The 20,428-nt window shown below is 22.1% G+C and overlaps 1 protein-coding gene across 1 annotated transcript in view; it reads left to right on the top strand.

Moving 5' to 3' along the window:
* The first annotated feature begins 17,172 nt into the window (after positions 1–17,172).
* LOC122499962 overlaps positions 17,173–20,428 on the top strand; it is a 134,096-nt gene continuing 130,840 nt past the window's right edge. The window contains exon 1 of the mRNA XM_043608570.1: positions 17,173–17,540. Within this exon, the coding sequence (XP_043464505.1) occupies positions 17,453–17,540 (88 nt within the window). The 5' untranslated portion in view covers positions 17,173–17,452. The remainder of the gene's footprint in view (positions 17,541–20,428) is intronic.

The raw sequence follows: 20,428 nt of genomic DNA, 5'->3' as shown, positions 1-20,428 counted from the left end.
GAAGCCAATCGTGACAGGCAATTTTTATTATTATTATTATTTGACGAATTTTTCTATGAAATATTTTAATTTATTTGAACAATTTAAATAAACAGAAAGTGGAAAAATTTAATTTTTGTTTAAATTAGAAATTTTTTAATTATTATAGAGAAAAGAGTAGAATAGCATTTATTTATTTAAAAATTTTTATTTTTATTTTCTTATCTCGGGATGAGAAAAAAATTTATTAGGTATAAAAAGAAAAGACACAAAAAAATTAAAAAAAGTGCCAAAAAAGTACAAAAAAAGTACAATAAAACTAAGAAGTACAAAACCATATACAGAAAGAATACAAAAGTACTAAAAAATCAAAAAATACAAAGAAATGAAGAAAAATAAACAAAATACTGATAAAATGCAAAAAAGTAGAAAATAATGTAGAAAAAATAAATAAAAATAAAAAATTGCAAAATAATACAAAAAAATCTAAAAAATATAGAAAAAATAAAAAAGTACAATAAGGAAGTAAATAATACAGAAAAAGTATAAAATTTATCGAAAAAAATACAAAAGGTACGAAAAATATAGAAAAAAGTTCTAAAAAAAATAGAAAATATACAAAAAGTGGAAAATAATCCAAAAGATACAGAAAAAGTTTCAAAAAATATTTAAAAAATTACAAATTACAAAAAAGGACAAAATAATACAAAAAGTACTAAAAGTGCTGAAAAAATACAAAAAAGTACAAAGTTATAAAAGAAATATGCAGAAAATACAAAAAATGTAAAAAAACAAACAATACGGAAAAGGACAAAAAAATAGAAAATTACAAAAAAATAACAATAAATAATTATAGAAAAAAAATAGTATTAAAAAGTACAAAAAGTAACAATAAATATAGAAAAAGTACAAAAGAAAAGAAAAGAGACAGATTAAAATCGAGCATTACTAAAAAAATACAAAATAATTCTAAGAAAATACAAAAAAATACTTAAAAAAAGGACAAAATAAAATGGAAACAATACAAAAAAGTACAAAATGTACTAACAATAAAAAAAATACAAAGAGAGTAATAAAAAATACAAATAACTTTCATTTAGGTAAAATTAATTTTGTTTAACATAAATAAATTTTATTTGGTTCAAATAAAGTTTGTTTTGTTGAAATAAATTTTGACATTCAGTAAAATTGTATTGGATTTAAATAAATTTTTTCTAAAATAACTTTTATTTGATTCAAATAAATTTTACTTTAAGCAAATAAATTTTATTTGGTTGTAATAAATTTTTTATCGTTCAACAAAATTTTATTTGATTCAAATAAACTTTGTACGGTTCAAATAAAAAAATAAGTGAATTTTAATTGATTTTAATTAATTTTTTCTGAAATAAATTTTATTTGATCCAGATAAATTTTACTAGATTCAAGTAAATTTTATTTTGTACAAATAATCTTTGTTTCGTTCAAATAAATTTCAAGTTATTCAGTAAATTTCATTTGATTTAAATAAAGTTCATCTAAAATAACTTTTATTCGATCTAAATAAATTTTACTTGTTTCAAATAAATTTTATTTACTGCAAATAAATTTTCCTTGGTTCAAATAAATTTTTTGTGATTCAGAAAAATTTTAAGAGGGACAGATTAGAATCGAGCATTACTAAAAAATACAAAAAAGTAGAAAATAATTGTAAGAAAATACAAAAAAGTACTAAGAAAGGACAAAATAAAATGAAAAGAATACAAAAAAGTACAAAATATACTAAAAATATATAAATAATACAAAGAAAGTAATAAAAAATACAAAAAAATGTATAAAGAAGAAAAAATACTGCACTCCTTTGCCAACTCGTGTAGAACGATCAGAAAATGTAGCTATAATTCTATTAAAGGAAACAACAATCGTGTTCAACTTTCAGAAATATTGTAGTTCGCCTTTCACTATTATGAACTTACAAATACTACATAACTACTATATATTGCAATTCGGCAATAATAAAATACCCAAAAAAAATAAATAAAGTTAATAAAAATAAACAATTTTTTTTCTAATAAACTCTGAATAATTTGAAAAGTGAAAACTTAGTTCTGAATACAAACGATATATTTTACATACTAAAATAATTTTTATTTCATAATTAATATTTACTTTTTATTTCCTTTGAAATAACGAAGAAAGTTTTTTGATTAGTGTGAAATAATCACGGAATATAGACAGATAAACATCTCTGATAGAATTACATCTGCACATTTTGCAAAATTATATTACCCTACCCAATGGTCTTAAAAAAGCAATCGTGACATTCCAATTGCACGATCTTCAACTTTTGCTCCGTTTCTCGAATTAAATTAAATGCAAATCTATTCAGATTTTATCTTGAAAATACTACCGAACAAGTAGTATTGGAATCGCGTTACGTCTTTGTCGCAAAATGAACTTCGCAATGAAACAAAAACCGGAAACAGTAGTAAAGGATAGAGAAGTAAAGTAAGTAGTAGTAGTAGTAGTAGTAGTTGAAAGTGCACACAAGATTTATATCAATCAATGAATACACATATGGTCATGCCATGCACAATTTCTTCAGTTTAAACATTGCAATTACATCGAGGAAACTGCTTTTGTTACGAATTGTGTGTGCGGGTGCTTTCTAAATACATGGGAGGACATTATTGATAAGAAATATGTGGCTGCGAGTTGAAAATAATTAGGTGGGTGAATAAATTAAAAAATTAAATTTATTTCTTAATTTATTTAATGATTTAGTTACATCCAATTATTATTATTTATTTATTTATTTACCTATGTATTCATTAAATAACTTTTTTATTTATTTAAATCCATTTATTTAAACCCATTTATTTATTTACCTATTTATTTATTTACCTATTTGTTTATTTACATATTTATTTATTTACCTATTTGTTTATTTACATATTTGTTTAATTACCTATTTCTTTAATTACTTATTTACTTGTTTACCAATACATTTGTTTATTTACCTATTTGTTTAATTACATATTCATTTATTTACCTATTTATTTATTCATCCATTTATTTATTTACCTATTTATTTATTTACATTTCTAATTATTCGCCTATTTATTCACCTACTAATATATTTACCTATTAATCTATTAACCTACCTATTTATTTGCCTTTTTGTTTAATTAAATATTTATTTATTTACCCATTTATTTATTCATCCATTTATTTATTTACCTACTAATTTATTTATTTGACTATTTGTTTAATTACATATTCATTTATTTATCTATTTATTTAATTACTAATATTTTCATTACCTTTTTATTTATTAGTTTATATTTATTTGCCTATTTGTTTAATTCCATAGTTATTTATTTGCCCATTTATTTATTTACCTATTTATTTAATTACTAATACATTTATTACTTATTTATTTACTTATACATTTACGTAACAATTTTTTTAACTTCATATTCTTTAGCCCATTTACCTCTTAATCTATTTATTTATTATTTATTTATTTACAGATAGGTAAAAGAATAAATAAATAGGCAAGTAGGTAAATAAGTCGAGTAAGTAAATAGAAAAGCAAATAAATAAATAGATAACAGGGCAAATAGGTAAATAAATAAGTAAATAAGTAGGTAAGTAAATAAATTAATACACAAATAAATAAATTAATAAAGAAATAAATAGGTAACTAAATAAATGGGTGAATAATAAAATATGTAAATAAATAAATGAGTAAGTAATTAAATAGGTAAATAAAGAAATAGGTGAATAAATTATTAGGTAAATAAATAAATAAATGAGTGAATAATTAAATAGGTAAATAAATAAATTAGTGAATAATTAAAAATGTAAATAAATAAATAGGTGAATAATTAAATAGGTAAATAAATAGATAGGTAAATAAATTAATAGGGAAATATATTAGTAGGTAAATAAATAAATAGGTGAATAATTAGAAATGTTAATAAATAAACAGGTAAATAAATTATTAGGTAAATAAATAAATGTCTAAATAAATAAATGCGTAAATATATAAATAATCTACATATGAGTCTATTTACACAGTAATTATTAGTATTTACTTTTGATTGTCTCTGAAAATTAAAACAATTGGGAGAGATTTACTTCCTGATTTTATATTTGTCTATAGACACGCTGTATATTTACATTATGTCACACTAACGATACTTTATGCAAGTGGATGCATGTCAATAGGAGAAACTTCAAGGAATCCGGCAACGTTCATTGGAATTTCATTACACTCTTAAAGTTTTGGAAGTGCCAACTTCGTTCTCGTTTAATTACAAATTAGGAAAGGTATTCATGAATTATTTCTCGTGAAAGTAATGTTCGAGTGAAATTAAAATTATTTATGTACGAAATATTATTGAAGCAAAAAAAAAAAAAAGAAAATGAAAAAAAATGCTAGATATTTATTACCTATCCTTGATAATAAATATTTACATGTTTTTGATCATATGTCAATATACGTTAATGTATTCAGTTTATTACTTAATTAAATAACGGGCAAAAAATTGAATAATTAATTGATAAATAATAAAAAAAATTTAGAAATAGGTTCAAAATAATTTGTATTGCATAGTTAGTTAATAAATAAATATTATAAACAAAGTTTTGTAATTAATAAAATAAATAAGTGATAAATAAAATGAATTATTTTTTACTTGTGATTTATTAATTTATTTTTGAAATAAATGAGGAATAAATAGAAGATGAAAATATTATTTGATTTTTTTTAATTATTTGCATTTTATTAATTATAAAAAAGTTTTTTAGGGTTAAAATGAATTTCTCCACTTGAGAATGCCAAGATCGCCACCAGGTGGCAGAAGAAATTCCAGGAAAGAACTAAACTGACATCTAGCGGTGACCTTGACGTTCGCAAGTGGAGAATAGCATCTCCATATTGAATCTCTAAATGTTCGTCAATGTTCGTAATTCTACAATTATTTATAATAAAATTTAAATGGTTTGGCAATTTATGTAAACGGATTTCAAATTTTAATTTACTTTCCTTTTCTATGTTTTTATCCTCTTCAATTTTTTTAGTCTCAGAATTAATTTCTCAACTAAATAAATTTATTTTTAAAAGTTCCTTTCAGAAAATCTGGCAAAGAATTGCAAAAATACAGAAATCACCAAAAATACAGAAATTAAGAAAATACAAAAATGGCTAAAAATAAAAAAATTAAGAAAATACAGAAATTACCAAAAATACAGAAATTAAGAAAATACAAAAATTACCAAAAATATACAAATCAAGAAAATACAAAAATTATCAAAAATACGGAAATTAAGAAAATACGGAAATTACCAAAAATACATAAATTATAAAAATACAGAAAAGAGATTAATTTGCCAGACAGTAAAGAAATGCTCGGAGCAAAGAAAGAAAATAATTAGAAGACTAAAAAAAAGAAGTAGAATAATAATAAAGAAAAGCAAAAAAAAAAAAATGATTCCCATAAGTCGCAACTGATAAAACATTCTTCACGTCTTGATGACTTATCCCACATTTAAAATAAATGTCCTTACGCTGCAAAGATTGTAGATATTGATATATCGCAAGAATGCGATGCTAATGAACAGCACCCTCGATTATCAGTGTACGTGTGGTCGTTCAAATGCTCGAATGGACAAATGGTTTGATGCGGTTGTACTAATAATATGTTGTGAGCAAAGTCTACTGTTTGCTCAATGGTGCATATGCAAATTAAATACCTATATTGCTCCTAAATCCCTATCACATTATATCTATATGCATCAAAGTGAGAATTATATTTTCAACAGCTCTTATAATTTACTGACCCTTATTATTAGAGTTGAAAAATTCTATTCTTATTTCATAAGTTACTTGAACTTTTAAATCTTGTTTCATTATAACTTCTGCAAACTATTTTTATTCACTTATTTATTTTTTAGAGCGCGGAACTTGATATTCAATTTAATATTATTATGCAAATTACAAAATTTATTTTCAAATATAAAATTAAAAAAAAATTTTATAGTCAAAATTTAAAAAATCCACTCATTAAGCGATGATTAACGTAAACAATTATTAATAATATTAATATTAGGTATTAATTTAAATTATTGTTCACTTACCGAAACGAGGTGGTCTTAATTGGAATTGAAAGATGTTTAGAAATAATTCCATAGGCTCTCTTCGAACATTCTGAAAAAGAAAAATTTAATTTTAATTTGGGAAAATGAATTAAAGAAATAATTAAATGTTATAAAAAAGAAGAAAAAGAAGGAGGAGGAGAAGAAGAAAAAAAAGAAAAAATCTCTTATTAATTTGAGTTATTTACAATTGCTCTACATTTATTAGCAAATTGAGCAAACAAATTTCAATCTGATAAATTATTCTTTCTCGTTACAAGCAAATTGCAAGAGTCCTCTTTTTTAAACTTTTAATAAGAGTCCATATAATGAGATTCAATGACTACACTGAAGGAGATCATTAAAGCCTACATTGGAGGAGATATAACTGATGCCAGGCCACTGTTCACCATTTTCTGTTGCAATGAGAATGTAAGTATTCTTTCATCGAATAAATCGATGCTGCGGTAAGGATCCAGAAAGGATGAGAAATTTTCCATCTCGATCGTATAATACGTATATTGCTCAAATATTATTATGCTTTTTGAAAATCTTTTCATCCACAAATTTTGCGCAATAATTTTTTTCTTATTACAAAAACACTTCAATATTTTAGACATTTAAAAATATATTTAAAAAAAAGGAATTTCACTATACTCAGTAATTAACTAATCATTATTTAATTAATTATTATTCACTGATTAAATTATATCCAATAATATTTTCATTAGTGTCTATAGATCTATTCGGTAATTAACTATTGTTTATAAAGAAATTACAACAATAGAGGAAATTTTGATTAATTTTTAATTTTTTTCATTTTTAATAAAAATCACGATTAAAATTAATAATCACTTATTAATTTAATTAACTAGTTAACATTAATAATAATATATTAATTTAATTAACTAATTAAAATAAGTGTCCTCAAAAAGAAATGTAGTACGTTAATATCTTTTTTTAAATCCGATGTAAATTGTGCGAAGAAAAAAAAGTTGAACGAGGGACATAATCTCAAATAAAAATCAACGTTAATCAACGTTCTTTAAGAGCATGTGTAAAATATTTGTAATTCACTGGAGAGAAATTTTTTATCCTTTTATAATAATTAAGCAATGTGTGAATGTGCCAAAAAATCGTTAAATTCTCACCAAGATCTCAATCGTTCCAATAAAATAATTGACATTCACTCTGTGAAGAATTTAATCATTCCGAAATAATTCAATCTTTTACGAAAAGAATTTAATCTCTCACATCTGGTTCATAAAAAGAGGAGCTAAATTCTGTCAAAAACTGAAGAAAAAAAAGAAAAAGAGAAAGAAGAAAAAGAAAAAAAAGAAAAGAAAAAAGAAAAAAGAAAAAGAACAAAAAAAAATGAAAAAGGAAAGGAAACGAAAAAGAAAATGAACCAAAAAAAGAAAAGAAACGAAAAAATCAAAAAGAGAAAAAGAACCAACAAAAGAAAAAGACACGAAAAAAGAAACAGAACCAAAAAAAGAAAAGAGAAAAGAAACGAAAAAGGTAAAAAGAACCAAAAAAAATAATCAAAAAAAGAAAAAGGAAAAGAAAATGAACCTAAAAAATAAAAAAGGACAGGAAACGAAAAAGAAAATGAATCAAAAAAAGAAAAAGGAAAAGAAAAAGATACAGAAAAAAACCAAACAAAGGAAAAGGAAAAAGAAACGAAAAAGAAAAGGAAAAAGAACCAAAAAAAAGAAAAGGGAAAAGAAACGAAAAAGATAAAAAGAACCAAAAAAATGAACAAAAAACCAAAAAAAAGAAACATAAAAAGAAATTAAAAAGGACAGGAAACGAAAAAAAATGAACCAAAAAAAGAAAAGGAAAAAGAACCAAAAAAAAGAAACAAAAAAAGAAACGAAAGAAGAAAAAGAACAAAAAAAGGAATTTAACAAAAGAGATGAAAAAATGACAAGAAAAAAAACCAAAAATAGAAAAAGAAACAGAACTAAAAAAAGAAAAGGGAAAAGAAACAAAAAATATAAAAAAAACCAAAAAAAAAGAAACAACCAAAAAAAGATAAAGGAAAGGAAAAGAAAATAAACCAAAAAAAGAAAAAGGAAAAGGAAAAGAACCAAAAAAGAACTAAAAAATGAAACAAAAAAGAAAAAAGAAACGAAGAAAGAAAAGAACCAAAAAAAGTAATAGGTAAAGAAACGAAAAAGAACCAAAAAAAGAACCAAAAAGTGAAACAAAAAAAGAAACAGAAAAAGAATAAGAACCACAATAAGAACCACAAAAAGAACCAAAAAAAGAAAAGAAAAAGAAACAAAAAAATGAAAAAGGAAATGAAACAAAAAAGAAAATGAACCAAATAAAAGGAAAATAAAAAGAACCAAAAAAAGGAACCAAAAAAAAGAAACTAAAGAAGAAAAAGGACTAAAAAAAGAATTAAAAAAGAACAAAGAAAGAAACGAAAAAATCAAAAAAAGAAAAAGAACCAAAATAGAAAAAGAAACGAAAAAAGAAATAGAACCAAAAAAAGAAATGGAAAAAGAAACGAAAAAGATAAAAAGAACCAAAAAAAAAGAAAAGAAAAGAAAATAGAAAAAGAATCAAAAAACGAAAATTAACCAAAAAATGAAAAAGAACCAAAAAAAGGAAAAAAAACGAAAAAAAGAAAAGAAAAGAAAGAAAAAAGAAAAAAAAGAAAAGGAAGAACAAGAGCAGTTAAAGAATCGAAGAAAAAATTCAAAGAATGTTTCTTCTCTTCATTTTCTGCTACATGAACCATATATAAGAAAAATTGCGAGCCTATAAATCTATCCGCTAATTAATGGGCAGAGAAAATATTAAGAAATAATAATCGATCACTATTATTCAATTAATCAAGCAACAATGTTGCAGGAGCATTAATGAGTCCTTGACGAAATAGAATTCATGATAAAGAAAAAAAAACTTCAGCTTCTACTTCTATTACTACTCAAAGTATATATTTATGCTAACGTTATCTGTCGACATCAAAAGTTGAAGCGAATTTTTTCTTTTTTTCTTCTTTATATTGGACCTCCGAGAGGTGATTGTCACAAGTGCGAGGAAAAATTACCAATCGTGAGACTCTGTGATCAAGTACAAAGTAACGAGATCGACATATAAATATAAATATACATCATTACACCTCAGTTTCAATGATCGATAATGATCGATATGCTGGAGGATAATTCTCACCTATTCACCAACATTCTTTGTTCGCTCGAATTAAAAATCAATGCTCATTAATCTTCAATTAAGAGTTTCTGTTTCTTTTTCAACCGAAAAAAAAGTTTCTTTCTTAATTCTAGATTCAATTGCTGTTGGAATGTTCTTTTTTAGTTTATTTTTTAATTTAGCGGGAGAAAAATTATGAGGACTGTAAAATTTACCAACTTTTTTGCAATATTTTTCTAAAAATATTCCTCTGAATGATTCTAGGTATAGTAAAATTTTACAGAACTTTTCCAATTTAACTGTTTTTAATTTATTTACAATCAAAATATATTTACAGTTATCCAAAAAAAAATAACAGAAATCAATAAGTGGCAATATTAATAAAGTGAAAAATAAATAAATATCTGGAAAATAAATAATTGTGTTGATTTCTGTAGTAAACAGTATGGAATTTTTCTAGCGAACTTCTGTAAAAATTTCACTAGATATATTTCATGTAGAATAATTTTTAAAAATCCTTCTAGTTAAAATTCTATTTTTTTTTTTTTTTTTTTTGACTGAGTTGAAAATAATTTTTGAAAAAATTTAGAAAACGATACAAAATGAAATGAAATTCAAAATAAAAAATATAAAAACTTGAGTGATAATAGCTGCGCAACATTCATCAAGAAATGTTTTCCTGTCTCTAGGGATAAAACAATGAACAGATAAATCAATTATGTCCAGTCGTAAATTTACATATATTATATATATAAAATATAAATCCAACTTGGCGAGAGTTTGGACTCATTTAATAAAATACAAAAAATACTTGTATCCAAAAAATCCCAATTTCCACTTTTTTAAAATTACACACAGAAAAGCATAAAATTAAAAATTCCTAATTCCTTAATTCAATAATTTTTTCTCGATATTTTCTTCTAAAATTACAATAAAAGAATATAAATTCCACTTCCGGTATTGACGGAATTGACGCAGTAAATAAAAAAATTAACTAAATTAAATTAAAAGAAAAAATAAAAATAAAAAAAAACACTTGAATTAATTTGTGGTCTTATTATGTCAAGATCAAATAATCAAACTTTCTGCATGATCGATTCCGTGACTTTACATTATGCACTTGAAGATATCAATCATAAATCGAGCCAGTTATCTATTCTAATAATATTCAAATTAACAAAGTAATTTTTAATTACCGCTCGCGAACAATATATGCTGGAAGTTTAGTTTTTGCGTAATTTCATATAATAAACGTTATTTTTTCATTAATCGAATGATAACTATTTGTCTCCAGCTAATTAAGATTTATAGATATCGACAGGGGTCTATTGACATTATTAGCCGACTCAAATGACAAATAAGGTGCTAAAGTGTTTCATAGTGTCTCTGCCGCAAACGGAAGTAAGTGGAAAATTCTTTCATTTCAACTCTTCACTCACCGGAATTTTATTACTATTTTTTTTTACCCAACTTCCTTTAAATAATTTTTAAATACCTTCACTTCGTTCTGCGATTTCACATCATATTTTACGTATTTCCTAAATAATTGGAAAAATTTTATTACCCTCTCTCTATTGGTCAATAAAAATAAAAAGTATTACAAAATAATGCAAATATTCAAATCTGTAGATTTGAATATTTACATTATTCCAATAGAAAATTGGATTAAATTCACAAAAAAATATTCAAATCTACATTAACTTTACAAAAAAATAGAAAATAAATTAAATTCACTGTAAAATTAATTTAAATTATTAAAAAATTTAAAAAAAAATTTTTAAATTAATCTCTTTCGATTAGGAATTAAAATCGAATTATTTATTTTTCGTCTATGCGGGCATAATTTGCATGATAGTAAAATTAGATTACAGTGGAATTCATATTGGAATTCTGGTTCAAGGCAGTGTATTGTTGTTGTACACTAATCGTTATTATATAGGCAAAACAATTTGCTGAGAAAACATTTACAAAACCTATAGTTAATTACTGTATGTCATTGAAATTAAATTGACATTCGGTGAAAATTAATTATAACAAACAATTATGCGCAACTTATCGAATAAATTATCTCTATCTCTCATTCATAATCGTTTGCTAACTCTTTAAATTTATATAATTTTTCTTTATTGCACAAGTGCACTACTGAGTGACGAATAATTTCTATTTTACTTTCATTCGATAAACGTTTTCAATCAAAATTAATTTTTACAGTTTGTAGAAATAATCAAGTCAATAAATAGGTAAATAAATAAGTAAAGAAAAAATAAAGAAAAAAATAAGTAAATAAGTAAGTAAATAAAAAAGTAAATTAGGAAATAATAAATAAGTAAATGATTAAACAAAGAAGTAAGTAAATTCCAAAATAAATAAAATTATAGAAGATGGTAAATAAATAAATAAAAAAGTAAGTTAGAAATTAAATAAGTAAATGATAAAATAAAGAAGTAAATAAATTAGTAAATTATTAAAAAAGGAAGTAAATAAATAAGTAAATATAGAAGAAAATGAATGAGTAAATAAAAAATAAATAAAGAATTAAGTAAATAAGTAAGTAAATAAAAAAGTAAATAAGTAAATGATTAAACAAAGAAGTAAGTAAATTCACAAATAAATAAAATTATCAAAGTAAGTAAATAAATAAATAAAAAAGTAAATGATAAAATAAAGAAGTATGTAAATAAATAAGTAAATAAGAAAATATGTAAATAAGTAAATCTAGAGGCATGTAAAAAATATGTAAGTAAGTAAGCAAGTAAATAAGTAAAGAAGTAAATATAGAAGTAAATAACAAAATAAAGAAGTAAGTTAGTAAATAAATATGTAAAAAAGTAAATAACTAAATATAGAAGTAAGAAAATAAACAAGTAAATTATTAAATAGAGAAGTAAGTAAATAAATAACAAAATTGTTAAATAAAGAAGTAAATAAGGTAGCAATTAATTAATTAAGTAAAAATTAAGTTAGTAAATAAATTAGTAAATACAGAAGTAAGTATTTACTTACTTCTGCATTTACTAATTTATTTACTAACTTACTTTTTACTTAATTAATTAATTGCTTAATTAATTAATATACTTAATTAATTAGTAAATACAGAAGTAAGTATTTACTTACTTCTGTATATTTACTAATTTATTTACTTCTATATTATAAGTAAATAATTTATTAAATGAGGTAGTAAGTAAATAAATAAGTAAACATAGAGGTAAGTTGATATTGAAGTAAATAAAGAAGTTATAAAGAACTTAGTAAACTTAGTAAGTTTAGTAAATTTAATAGTAAAAACTTGTAAATTTGATAGTAAAATTAATTTTCTTCTAAAAAATTATTTTACTGCCAAAAATTTAGTTAAATCTTTATTAACGAATTTTTAAACAAATCCTCTTGGTGCAGATTTAGTAAATCAAATTAGTAAAAAAAAAAATACTAATTCAGCTTTAAAGACCAAATATTCTCATTTCACTAAATCGAGAAAGTTTCCAATATTGAAATTTAATTTCGAAAAATTTTGAAAGTTTAAGAAATAAAATAATTAAAAAAAAACTACAAATGGATAAATTTCAAACTCAATCAGATTATACAAGCAATTTTTTTTTCTCTATCCGGAGATGAAAAATTTATTCCTAAAGTGTAAGAAATTAATCTTTCCTTATAAGCAGTCAGGGTAAATTATTTAAAGCTAATCAGGATTAAATCTAAATCTAATCAAAAGGATTTGCTTCATTCGCCCAATATAGTAAGTGGGGTGATCACGATTCTGACCCGGAATAAAAGTTGGGCAATTATTTAAACTGTGTACAACAAAACTTGGAAGATCGCACACACACACACTCTTTCGAAATAATTATCTCACAATTTATATTTATAAACGATCAAGGATAATGATCTCGACAAATGAAAATTATTTCACGGCCTCTGCGATCAGACGATCGATCAGTTTTGTTAACAAAGACGGAAGTGATAGTCAACCAATTTTTATTCAAGCAAAATATATAATAAATTATTTTAGAAAATTTTCACGATTTCGTGTGAAAAATTTATTCGTAATTTGCAAATAATTATTCTCCACTGAAAAAAAAAAATTTATTTGATTCAAATAACTGATTAAGTGACTATTATCAATTAAATATTTACTTGAATCAAATAATATTTATTGGACCTTAAATTTACTTTTTTTAATTTATTTATTGGTATTTGAACCAATAATTTCAGTATTTGAAGCAAAAACCATTTAATTAACTCAAAAATGGAAAATTTAATTAATAATCTATTGGCGCAAAATTAAAAGTAGAATAAATTTCTATTAAGAAAAATTTATATTAATAAAATACAATTAATAATATATAATTTAATATATAATATCTAAAATTTAATATAATAATATTTAATATTAATATCTATAAAAAAATAATTGTCTAAATTTCTAGCTAAATATTTACAGAAATTTATCCTGGATATTCTATTTAATTGTTTCAGTAAAATTCTATTTAATTGTTCAAGTAAAATTTTATACAACGTTTATTAGACTTTATGTAGATTAGAACATAAAATTATAATTTTACTTTCATAGAAAACTTCTATAAAAATTCTTTAAAAATTTTTTTCTCTCTTGGTTTTGAATTAAAATGTTAAATATTATAAATTGATTTAGAAGCGAAGAATAATAAATCTTTTAGGTTTTCCAGTGTATAATACTAATCACTCTCGATTGCTGTGTGTTTCATTTTTGGAATTAACTTATATAATGAAAAAAAGAATTGATTCGATTTATCATGACGGGTATGGAAAAAAATATATTTTAACCTGCAGTTAACAATAACTTTTATAATGAAGATTCATAATAATTAATTGACATTTATTGCTTTTTATACAATAAAGTTGCCATTATATGGTTTCGATTATAAAATCAGTTTTATAAAGTTGTATTCTATTAGTCTTTAAGGAAATACTTTCATTTCCTTCTATTTTGATATCTTCATTTTATATTGAAATGCTATTCACTACTGTTTGAAGATAAAACCAGAAAACTTGGATTTAAATTTAAATTTAAAAAAAAATTAATAATTCTCTTTTCACACTTTACGAACAATTTATAATTTAATTTGAGAAATTAAATTTAGAGAAATTTTCAAATTTCTCTTTATTATTTTCATACGCAGTCAAAAAAATTGTACAGAATTTTTCTAAAATGATTCTACACAAAATTTAGTAAATATTTTGCAGAATTCTTCTGGAACAATTTAATAGAATTTCTATATAAATTCTAGTAAATAATAAGCAGAAGTTTTCAAAAAATTTTTTTATAGATATGAAATTACTATTAATTAGAAAAATTGTTTTAATAAAATAAAATTTTAATAATATTTGTTTGTTTTAGATATTAATTAATTAATAAATTAATAGAATTATTATCCATTATTAGTAGAATATAATTAACTTATATTCTCATTATAATTCTCATTATTATTCTGAATTAAATTTTTCTTATTTAAATTTCGCGCCAAAACAGTTTATTAAATTCCCGCCTAGATGGCATGAAAGTTCTCTCACAAACGAAGTGAAACAAATTCTGTGCTTTAAAGTTTAGTGTCGATGTAAAATTTTTTCGTTTCAGTTATAAAATGATAATTATTATAAATTACAATTATAATCATTATAATTAACAAATTGCGAATAATTTTCATTAAAGGATAAAATTAGCGAAAATAAAATAGGGAAAAAAATTGATTAAACCCTTATGGCTTTAATCAATTTTTTTCCCCATTTTATTTTCTCTAATTTTATCTTAAAACTTTGCCTCTTTCCAAATGAAAAAAACCATTCGACAACTATTCTGAATTTTTCTGAATTCTTTCTTCTGAATTTCCTATTTTTAATTAACCTTTCTCTTATCGTCGTTAACCTTCTCCTCGTAACAAAATAATGTGTGCATGATGAGAGACAAAGTCAACTTTCTTGTTAGCCGCATAGTGTTATCGATAGACAAAGTGAAATGGCGAAAGTGAAGCAGTTTCGCTAACAAACAATCTGGTTATAGACACATAACTCAGGACTAGTTCAATGATCAAATACATATTCAACATTTAACATATATATCTATATTTATAACTGTTGATGATTTTTCATATACAGGAAAAATTTATTTCACAACCGGCATTTGTCCCTGTCAAACACAATTATCTTCAGTCGAATGTCTAATAATCATTCAAATTCTTGTAACAAAAAAAAAGGAATAAATCCGAGTGAGTTATTTTTCCAATTTTCTTCCTGCTTCTAAAAATACGTTACAACTAAATTTAATAATAATTTCTTCAGATAAATAATAAAATTTTTAAAAACGTTGACAGTTGACAGTCTTAATCTGTTCAAATTGTTAAATATATTCTGTTACGTTTTTGTGATACAGATATAAATTATTGTTCAAAGATATCAAAAAAAAGGTTCTTGATCACAAAAATTAATTTATTGATTCTTAATTATTTTATTTATTTGTTCTCAGAATTTTAGAATTAATTTTTTTTCAATCGAAACTAATTTTAATTATTGAGTTAACTAATTTTATTTAAATTTTAATTAAACAATAATTTTCATTTACTTGCGCAATAATTTACTTTTTATATAATTTTTGCTTCTGCTATTATTTTTTAATTAAAAAAAAAAATTTTCTGCTTCAAATAACTAATTTCAAATGATCGCATTTTTAAATAAATGTAGTTCCAGCTAATTATAATTTCAATTAAATCTAGTTCCAGATAATTATATTCTCAATTGAACACAGCTCCAAATATTATAATTAGTAGCTAATAATAATTAATATCTAATTACTAAGTATAATATTCGAATACTAATTAATAGCTAATACTAATTAGTCTTCGAATACTAATTAGTAGCTACTACTAATTACTTTTCGAATACTAATTACTATTCGAATCCTAATTATTAAATAATTACTCTTTGAATAATAATTAGTAGCTAATACTAATTAAGAGTGAATAATAATTATTAACTAATTAAATTAATTACTTAATTAATTAATTGAATCCTAATTATTAAGTAATTACTATTCGAATACTAATTAATAGCTAATTACTACTTGAATACTACTAAATAAATTAAAATTTAAATTTAAATTAAATTAAATTAAATTAAATTAAATTAAATTAAATTAAATTAAATTAAATTAAATTAAATTAAATTAAATTAAATTAAATTAATTAATTAATTAATTAATTAATTAATTAATTAATTAATTAATTAATTAATTAATTAATTAATTAATTAATTAATTAATTAAATTAATTAATTTAAATTTAAATTTAAATTTGAGTTAGTAAAAATTTTTACTAATTTGAATTAATGACTGTCCTTTTTCTTCTGAATTAGTAAATTTTACTAATAAATTAATAGAAATTACTATTTATTAGTAAAACTTACTAATCCAAAATAAAAAATTCAGTTACTAACTCATATTAATAAAAAATTTTATTAATTCAAATTTAGAGAGTAATTAAATTAAATTTTATTGTTTTTTTTTTAAATTTAAATTTAACTGTTTTTATTAAATTAATTTAAAAATATTTAAATACTAAAAAACAAAAAATAACTTTTGACAAAAGTCAAAAGCTAAACGAAAACAAAAAATACAAAAATATGAAACTAAAATTAGTCTAAAAATACGAAACTAAATATTTTTTTGGAAAATTCCCCTTTTTGCAAAAGTAAAAAAAAATTATTGTTGGAAATAGACGATTGTCCGGCCCGAAAAAATAATTATCTAAGCGCTTCTTTAAAAGATGTTGATAAACTGATACAGTAGGATAGAAATCCCCTTCTACTTTGGAAGAGGCGCTTTCGTGCACGCGTATAAACTCAGTGAAAGCGCCTGGCAGCTCTCCAGATTGCTGTACAGTCTGACAGCGGCAGGAGCTCTTTCCTTTATTATATTTATTCTCTCAGTTCACCCACAACCACACAGTGAATGTTTTTTAGTGATTCAATCATATTAGCAAAAAAAGGAGGAAAAAACATTATTTTTTTTCCAAAAAAAATTTTTTTGTGCGTGCAATTTTTTCCCCTCAATTGTTCACTAACTTTTTACTAAAAAAAAAAAAGTTTATCCCTTATTATTGCGGAATAATAAGAATAATAATAATAAAAAACGAAAATTTTTTAAAGTGCTCAAAAAAAAATGAAGGTTCTATTATTGCAGTTATTTGCAGTCGTTTCGGTTCTTGGAACACAAGTGTCAGGATATCCACAGGAACGTTCAAATACAGGTGAGTTTCATTTCCTCCCACAATTTTTTATTTATTTAGAATTTTAATTTAGAATTTAATTTAATTTAGAATTAATTTGCAATTTTCTGCGCAAAATTTTCAAGTTTGTGTAAAATTTTACCAATTTTTTTTTCTAAACTAGTTACTAAATTAGTTCTTCTAATTTTTAAAAAAATTATGAAAGAAAATTGTAGACGAAAAAAATTGTTCTGGAAGAAATCTCTTAAATTTACAATTTAATTATTTTTAATAAATTTTAATTGAAAAAATTTAATTAAAAATTTTTAAACTGTTAGTAAATTATTTTCTTTCTAAATTAGATGCTAAATTTAGTAATTCAGTAACTTCAAAAATAAATTAATCTACTAATTAATTTAAAAAATAATAAATAACATAATTAATAAATTAGTAATAAATTATTGACTAGATTAGAAAAAAATATTTGAAAGAAATTGTAAGTGAAAAAGAAATTCTTTTGAAACAAATTTTTAAAATTTATAATTTTCTTTCTGAAATTTTCAAATTATTTATAAAGAATTTTCTTTATAATAATATTCTTTAATTAGTTACTAAATTCAGTATTTTAGTACTTTTATTACTAAATTACAAAATTATTGGAAAGAAAAAGGAAAAAGAGAAAAAAAATAAAAAAAATTGCTTTTTTTGTAAATTTTCCAAACCAAATAATAAATTTTTTAATTTTTAATTACTAAATCCAATTACTAAGTGGTAATTTCATTACTAAATTAAATAATATAAATAAATTAAATAATAATTAAATAATTAATTACTTAATTAATTGTAAGAAATTGTAAGTAAAAAAATTTTTTTTTGAAAAAAATGTCTTAAGTTTATAATTTTCCTTCCGAAATTTTGCAAACTGTTTATTTAATCTACTAATTAATACAGAGATTAAATTTAATTAAATTAATACTAAATTAGTAAAAATATTTGTAATAAATTATAAATGCAAAAAAATATATTGAATCAATTTTGAGGCCTTAAAATCTATTTTTTCCCAAAATTTCCAAGCTTTAGGTATAAAAATTTTCAACTTATAAATGATTCTACTAATAATGAAGAGAGTAAATTAGTTACCAAACTTTAAAAAAAGTTCAAAAAAATAATTAAAAAAAATTTCCGCCAAAGAAATGTCTTAAATCACAAACCGCAAAATTATATTTATCTACAATAATTTAAGTCTCACGTTCTTCCACTATATTCTAAATTTTGAATTTAAATGAAATTTGCGGTTAAACTATTATTATGATAAACTGCAAACGGTTGACAATGTGAATTATTAGCAATTTCTAATTAAGAAATAATGAGATAATTGCATGAGGTTATAAACGTGTATGTATAAACATATACAAGAGATGAAGTTCCAATGAATGTTGCGATCTCCGGATATCTCTAAACCTAAGTCATTCACTCTCATTGACTTAAAGTTCATGGCTGAGACTTGCACAACGCTACCGGCAATGTGTGAGAAATCACTGCACAACCTCTTCTACTTTTCCAACTGTATTTTAGTCCATTTATATTTCCAGGAGGCATAATATATTTATTGAAAAAGAAAAAAAAAATTAGCTAATATGGCACTTGATTCTATATTATATTTGTTACACACAACACAATTGAGAGATTTAACCTTTTATGGCCTATTAAAATGATTCATCAATTTTCATATTTTATTTTATTATTTTATAAAACGTGTTATATACCATCGAATAATATATCGAATATTCTTCAGAGAGACGATTCGATAGTAAATCACAGCGATATTTTCAATTAATTCCATAAACGATTAAAAAGTCTGAATAGCTAATTATAATTTTTAGCAAAGAAGAAAAATTTTATCAAAGTTTTTTCTTTTTAATTTATAATATGAATATTTATATTGCCTCAAAACTATTTAATTAGAAAATTAAATTTAATTTGGTATTAATCAAATTTTTTTAAGAAGCTAAAATTTCTAATACTTCAAAATATAATTTATGGAAAATTACATTTTTCGTTTCTAAATGTAAATTATTTATTAATAAATAATAAAATTATTTTTCCATTGTTATTATTATTATTTTTATTATTATTATTACTACTATTATTATTAAAAAAGCACTATTATTTATTATTATTATTATTATTATCTTATTGTTATTACTATTATTATTATAATTTTCAGTTTCCAAAAAAATTTAAAAATTGAAATAAAAATGCATTTTTGGCATTCAGAAGAATAGTGTTGCTAATGAATATCGATTAGTCATTTTGTAACTTTTTATTTGGTATCTGCATAAAAGCACTGATCATAACCTTGTAATACAAGTACTCTTAATCACTTCCTACAACAGTTTCGTATTTCGCACTTTCATTTCAATCGTTAATTATTCAGAGCAGTCAGACTGTGACTGAGCATTCGACTAACTCAAGTTTACAAAATAGAGGAAACACGATATACTCATTAAGAAATCAATTAAATCGGTCGAAAATTTCACTAAAAATTTTCTGTCGAAATTTCAACGCCATTAGGAAACAAAAAAATAATTTTTCAATTATTTACAAGTTTAATTTCATAATGAGAAATCTAACGAAAATAATTGTAAAGGCAATATTGTTCGAAAGCATTGGGAAAAAAATTGAAATCAGGAATTATTGTAAATCTAATTAATTTAATTATTAGAAGAAAAATTAACAGTAATGCAAACTAACAAAAATTGAAAATAGTCATAATTGAACCTAACAGGAATTGAAATTAACAACAATTGAAAGTAAGGACAATTGTAAATGAAAATAATTTAAAGTAGTAAATAATTTAAAGTAACAATCACCGACACTGACAATAATTGGACTAAAAAATAATTTAACTAAAAAATTTTAATTTATTA

The sequence above is a fragment of the Leptopilina heterotoma genome, unplaced genomic scaffold (genome assembly GCF_015476425.1).
Source record: "Leptopilina heterotoma isolate Lh14 unplaced genomic scaffold, ASM1547642v1 Lhet_18, whole genome shotgun sequence".
NCBI lineage: Eukaryota > Metazoa > Arthropoda > Insecta > Hymenoptera > Figitidae > Leptopilina > Leptopilina heterotoma.
The sequence above is the reverse complement of the archived record's forward strand: the minus strand, read 5'-3'. Positions and strand labels throughout refer to the sequence as shown.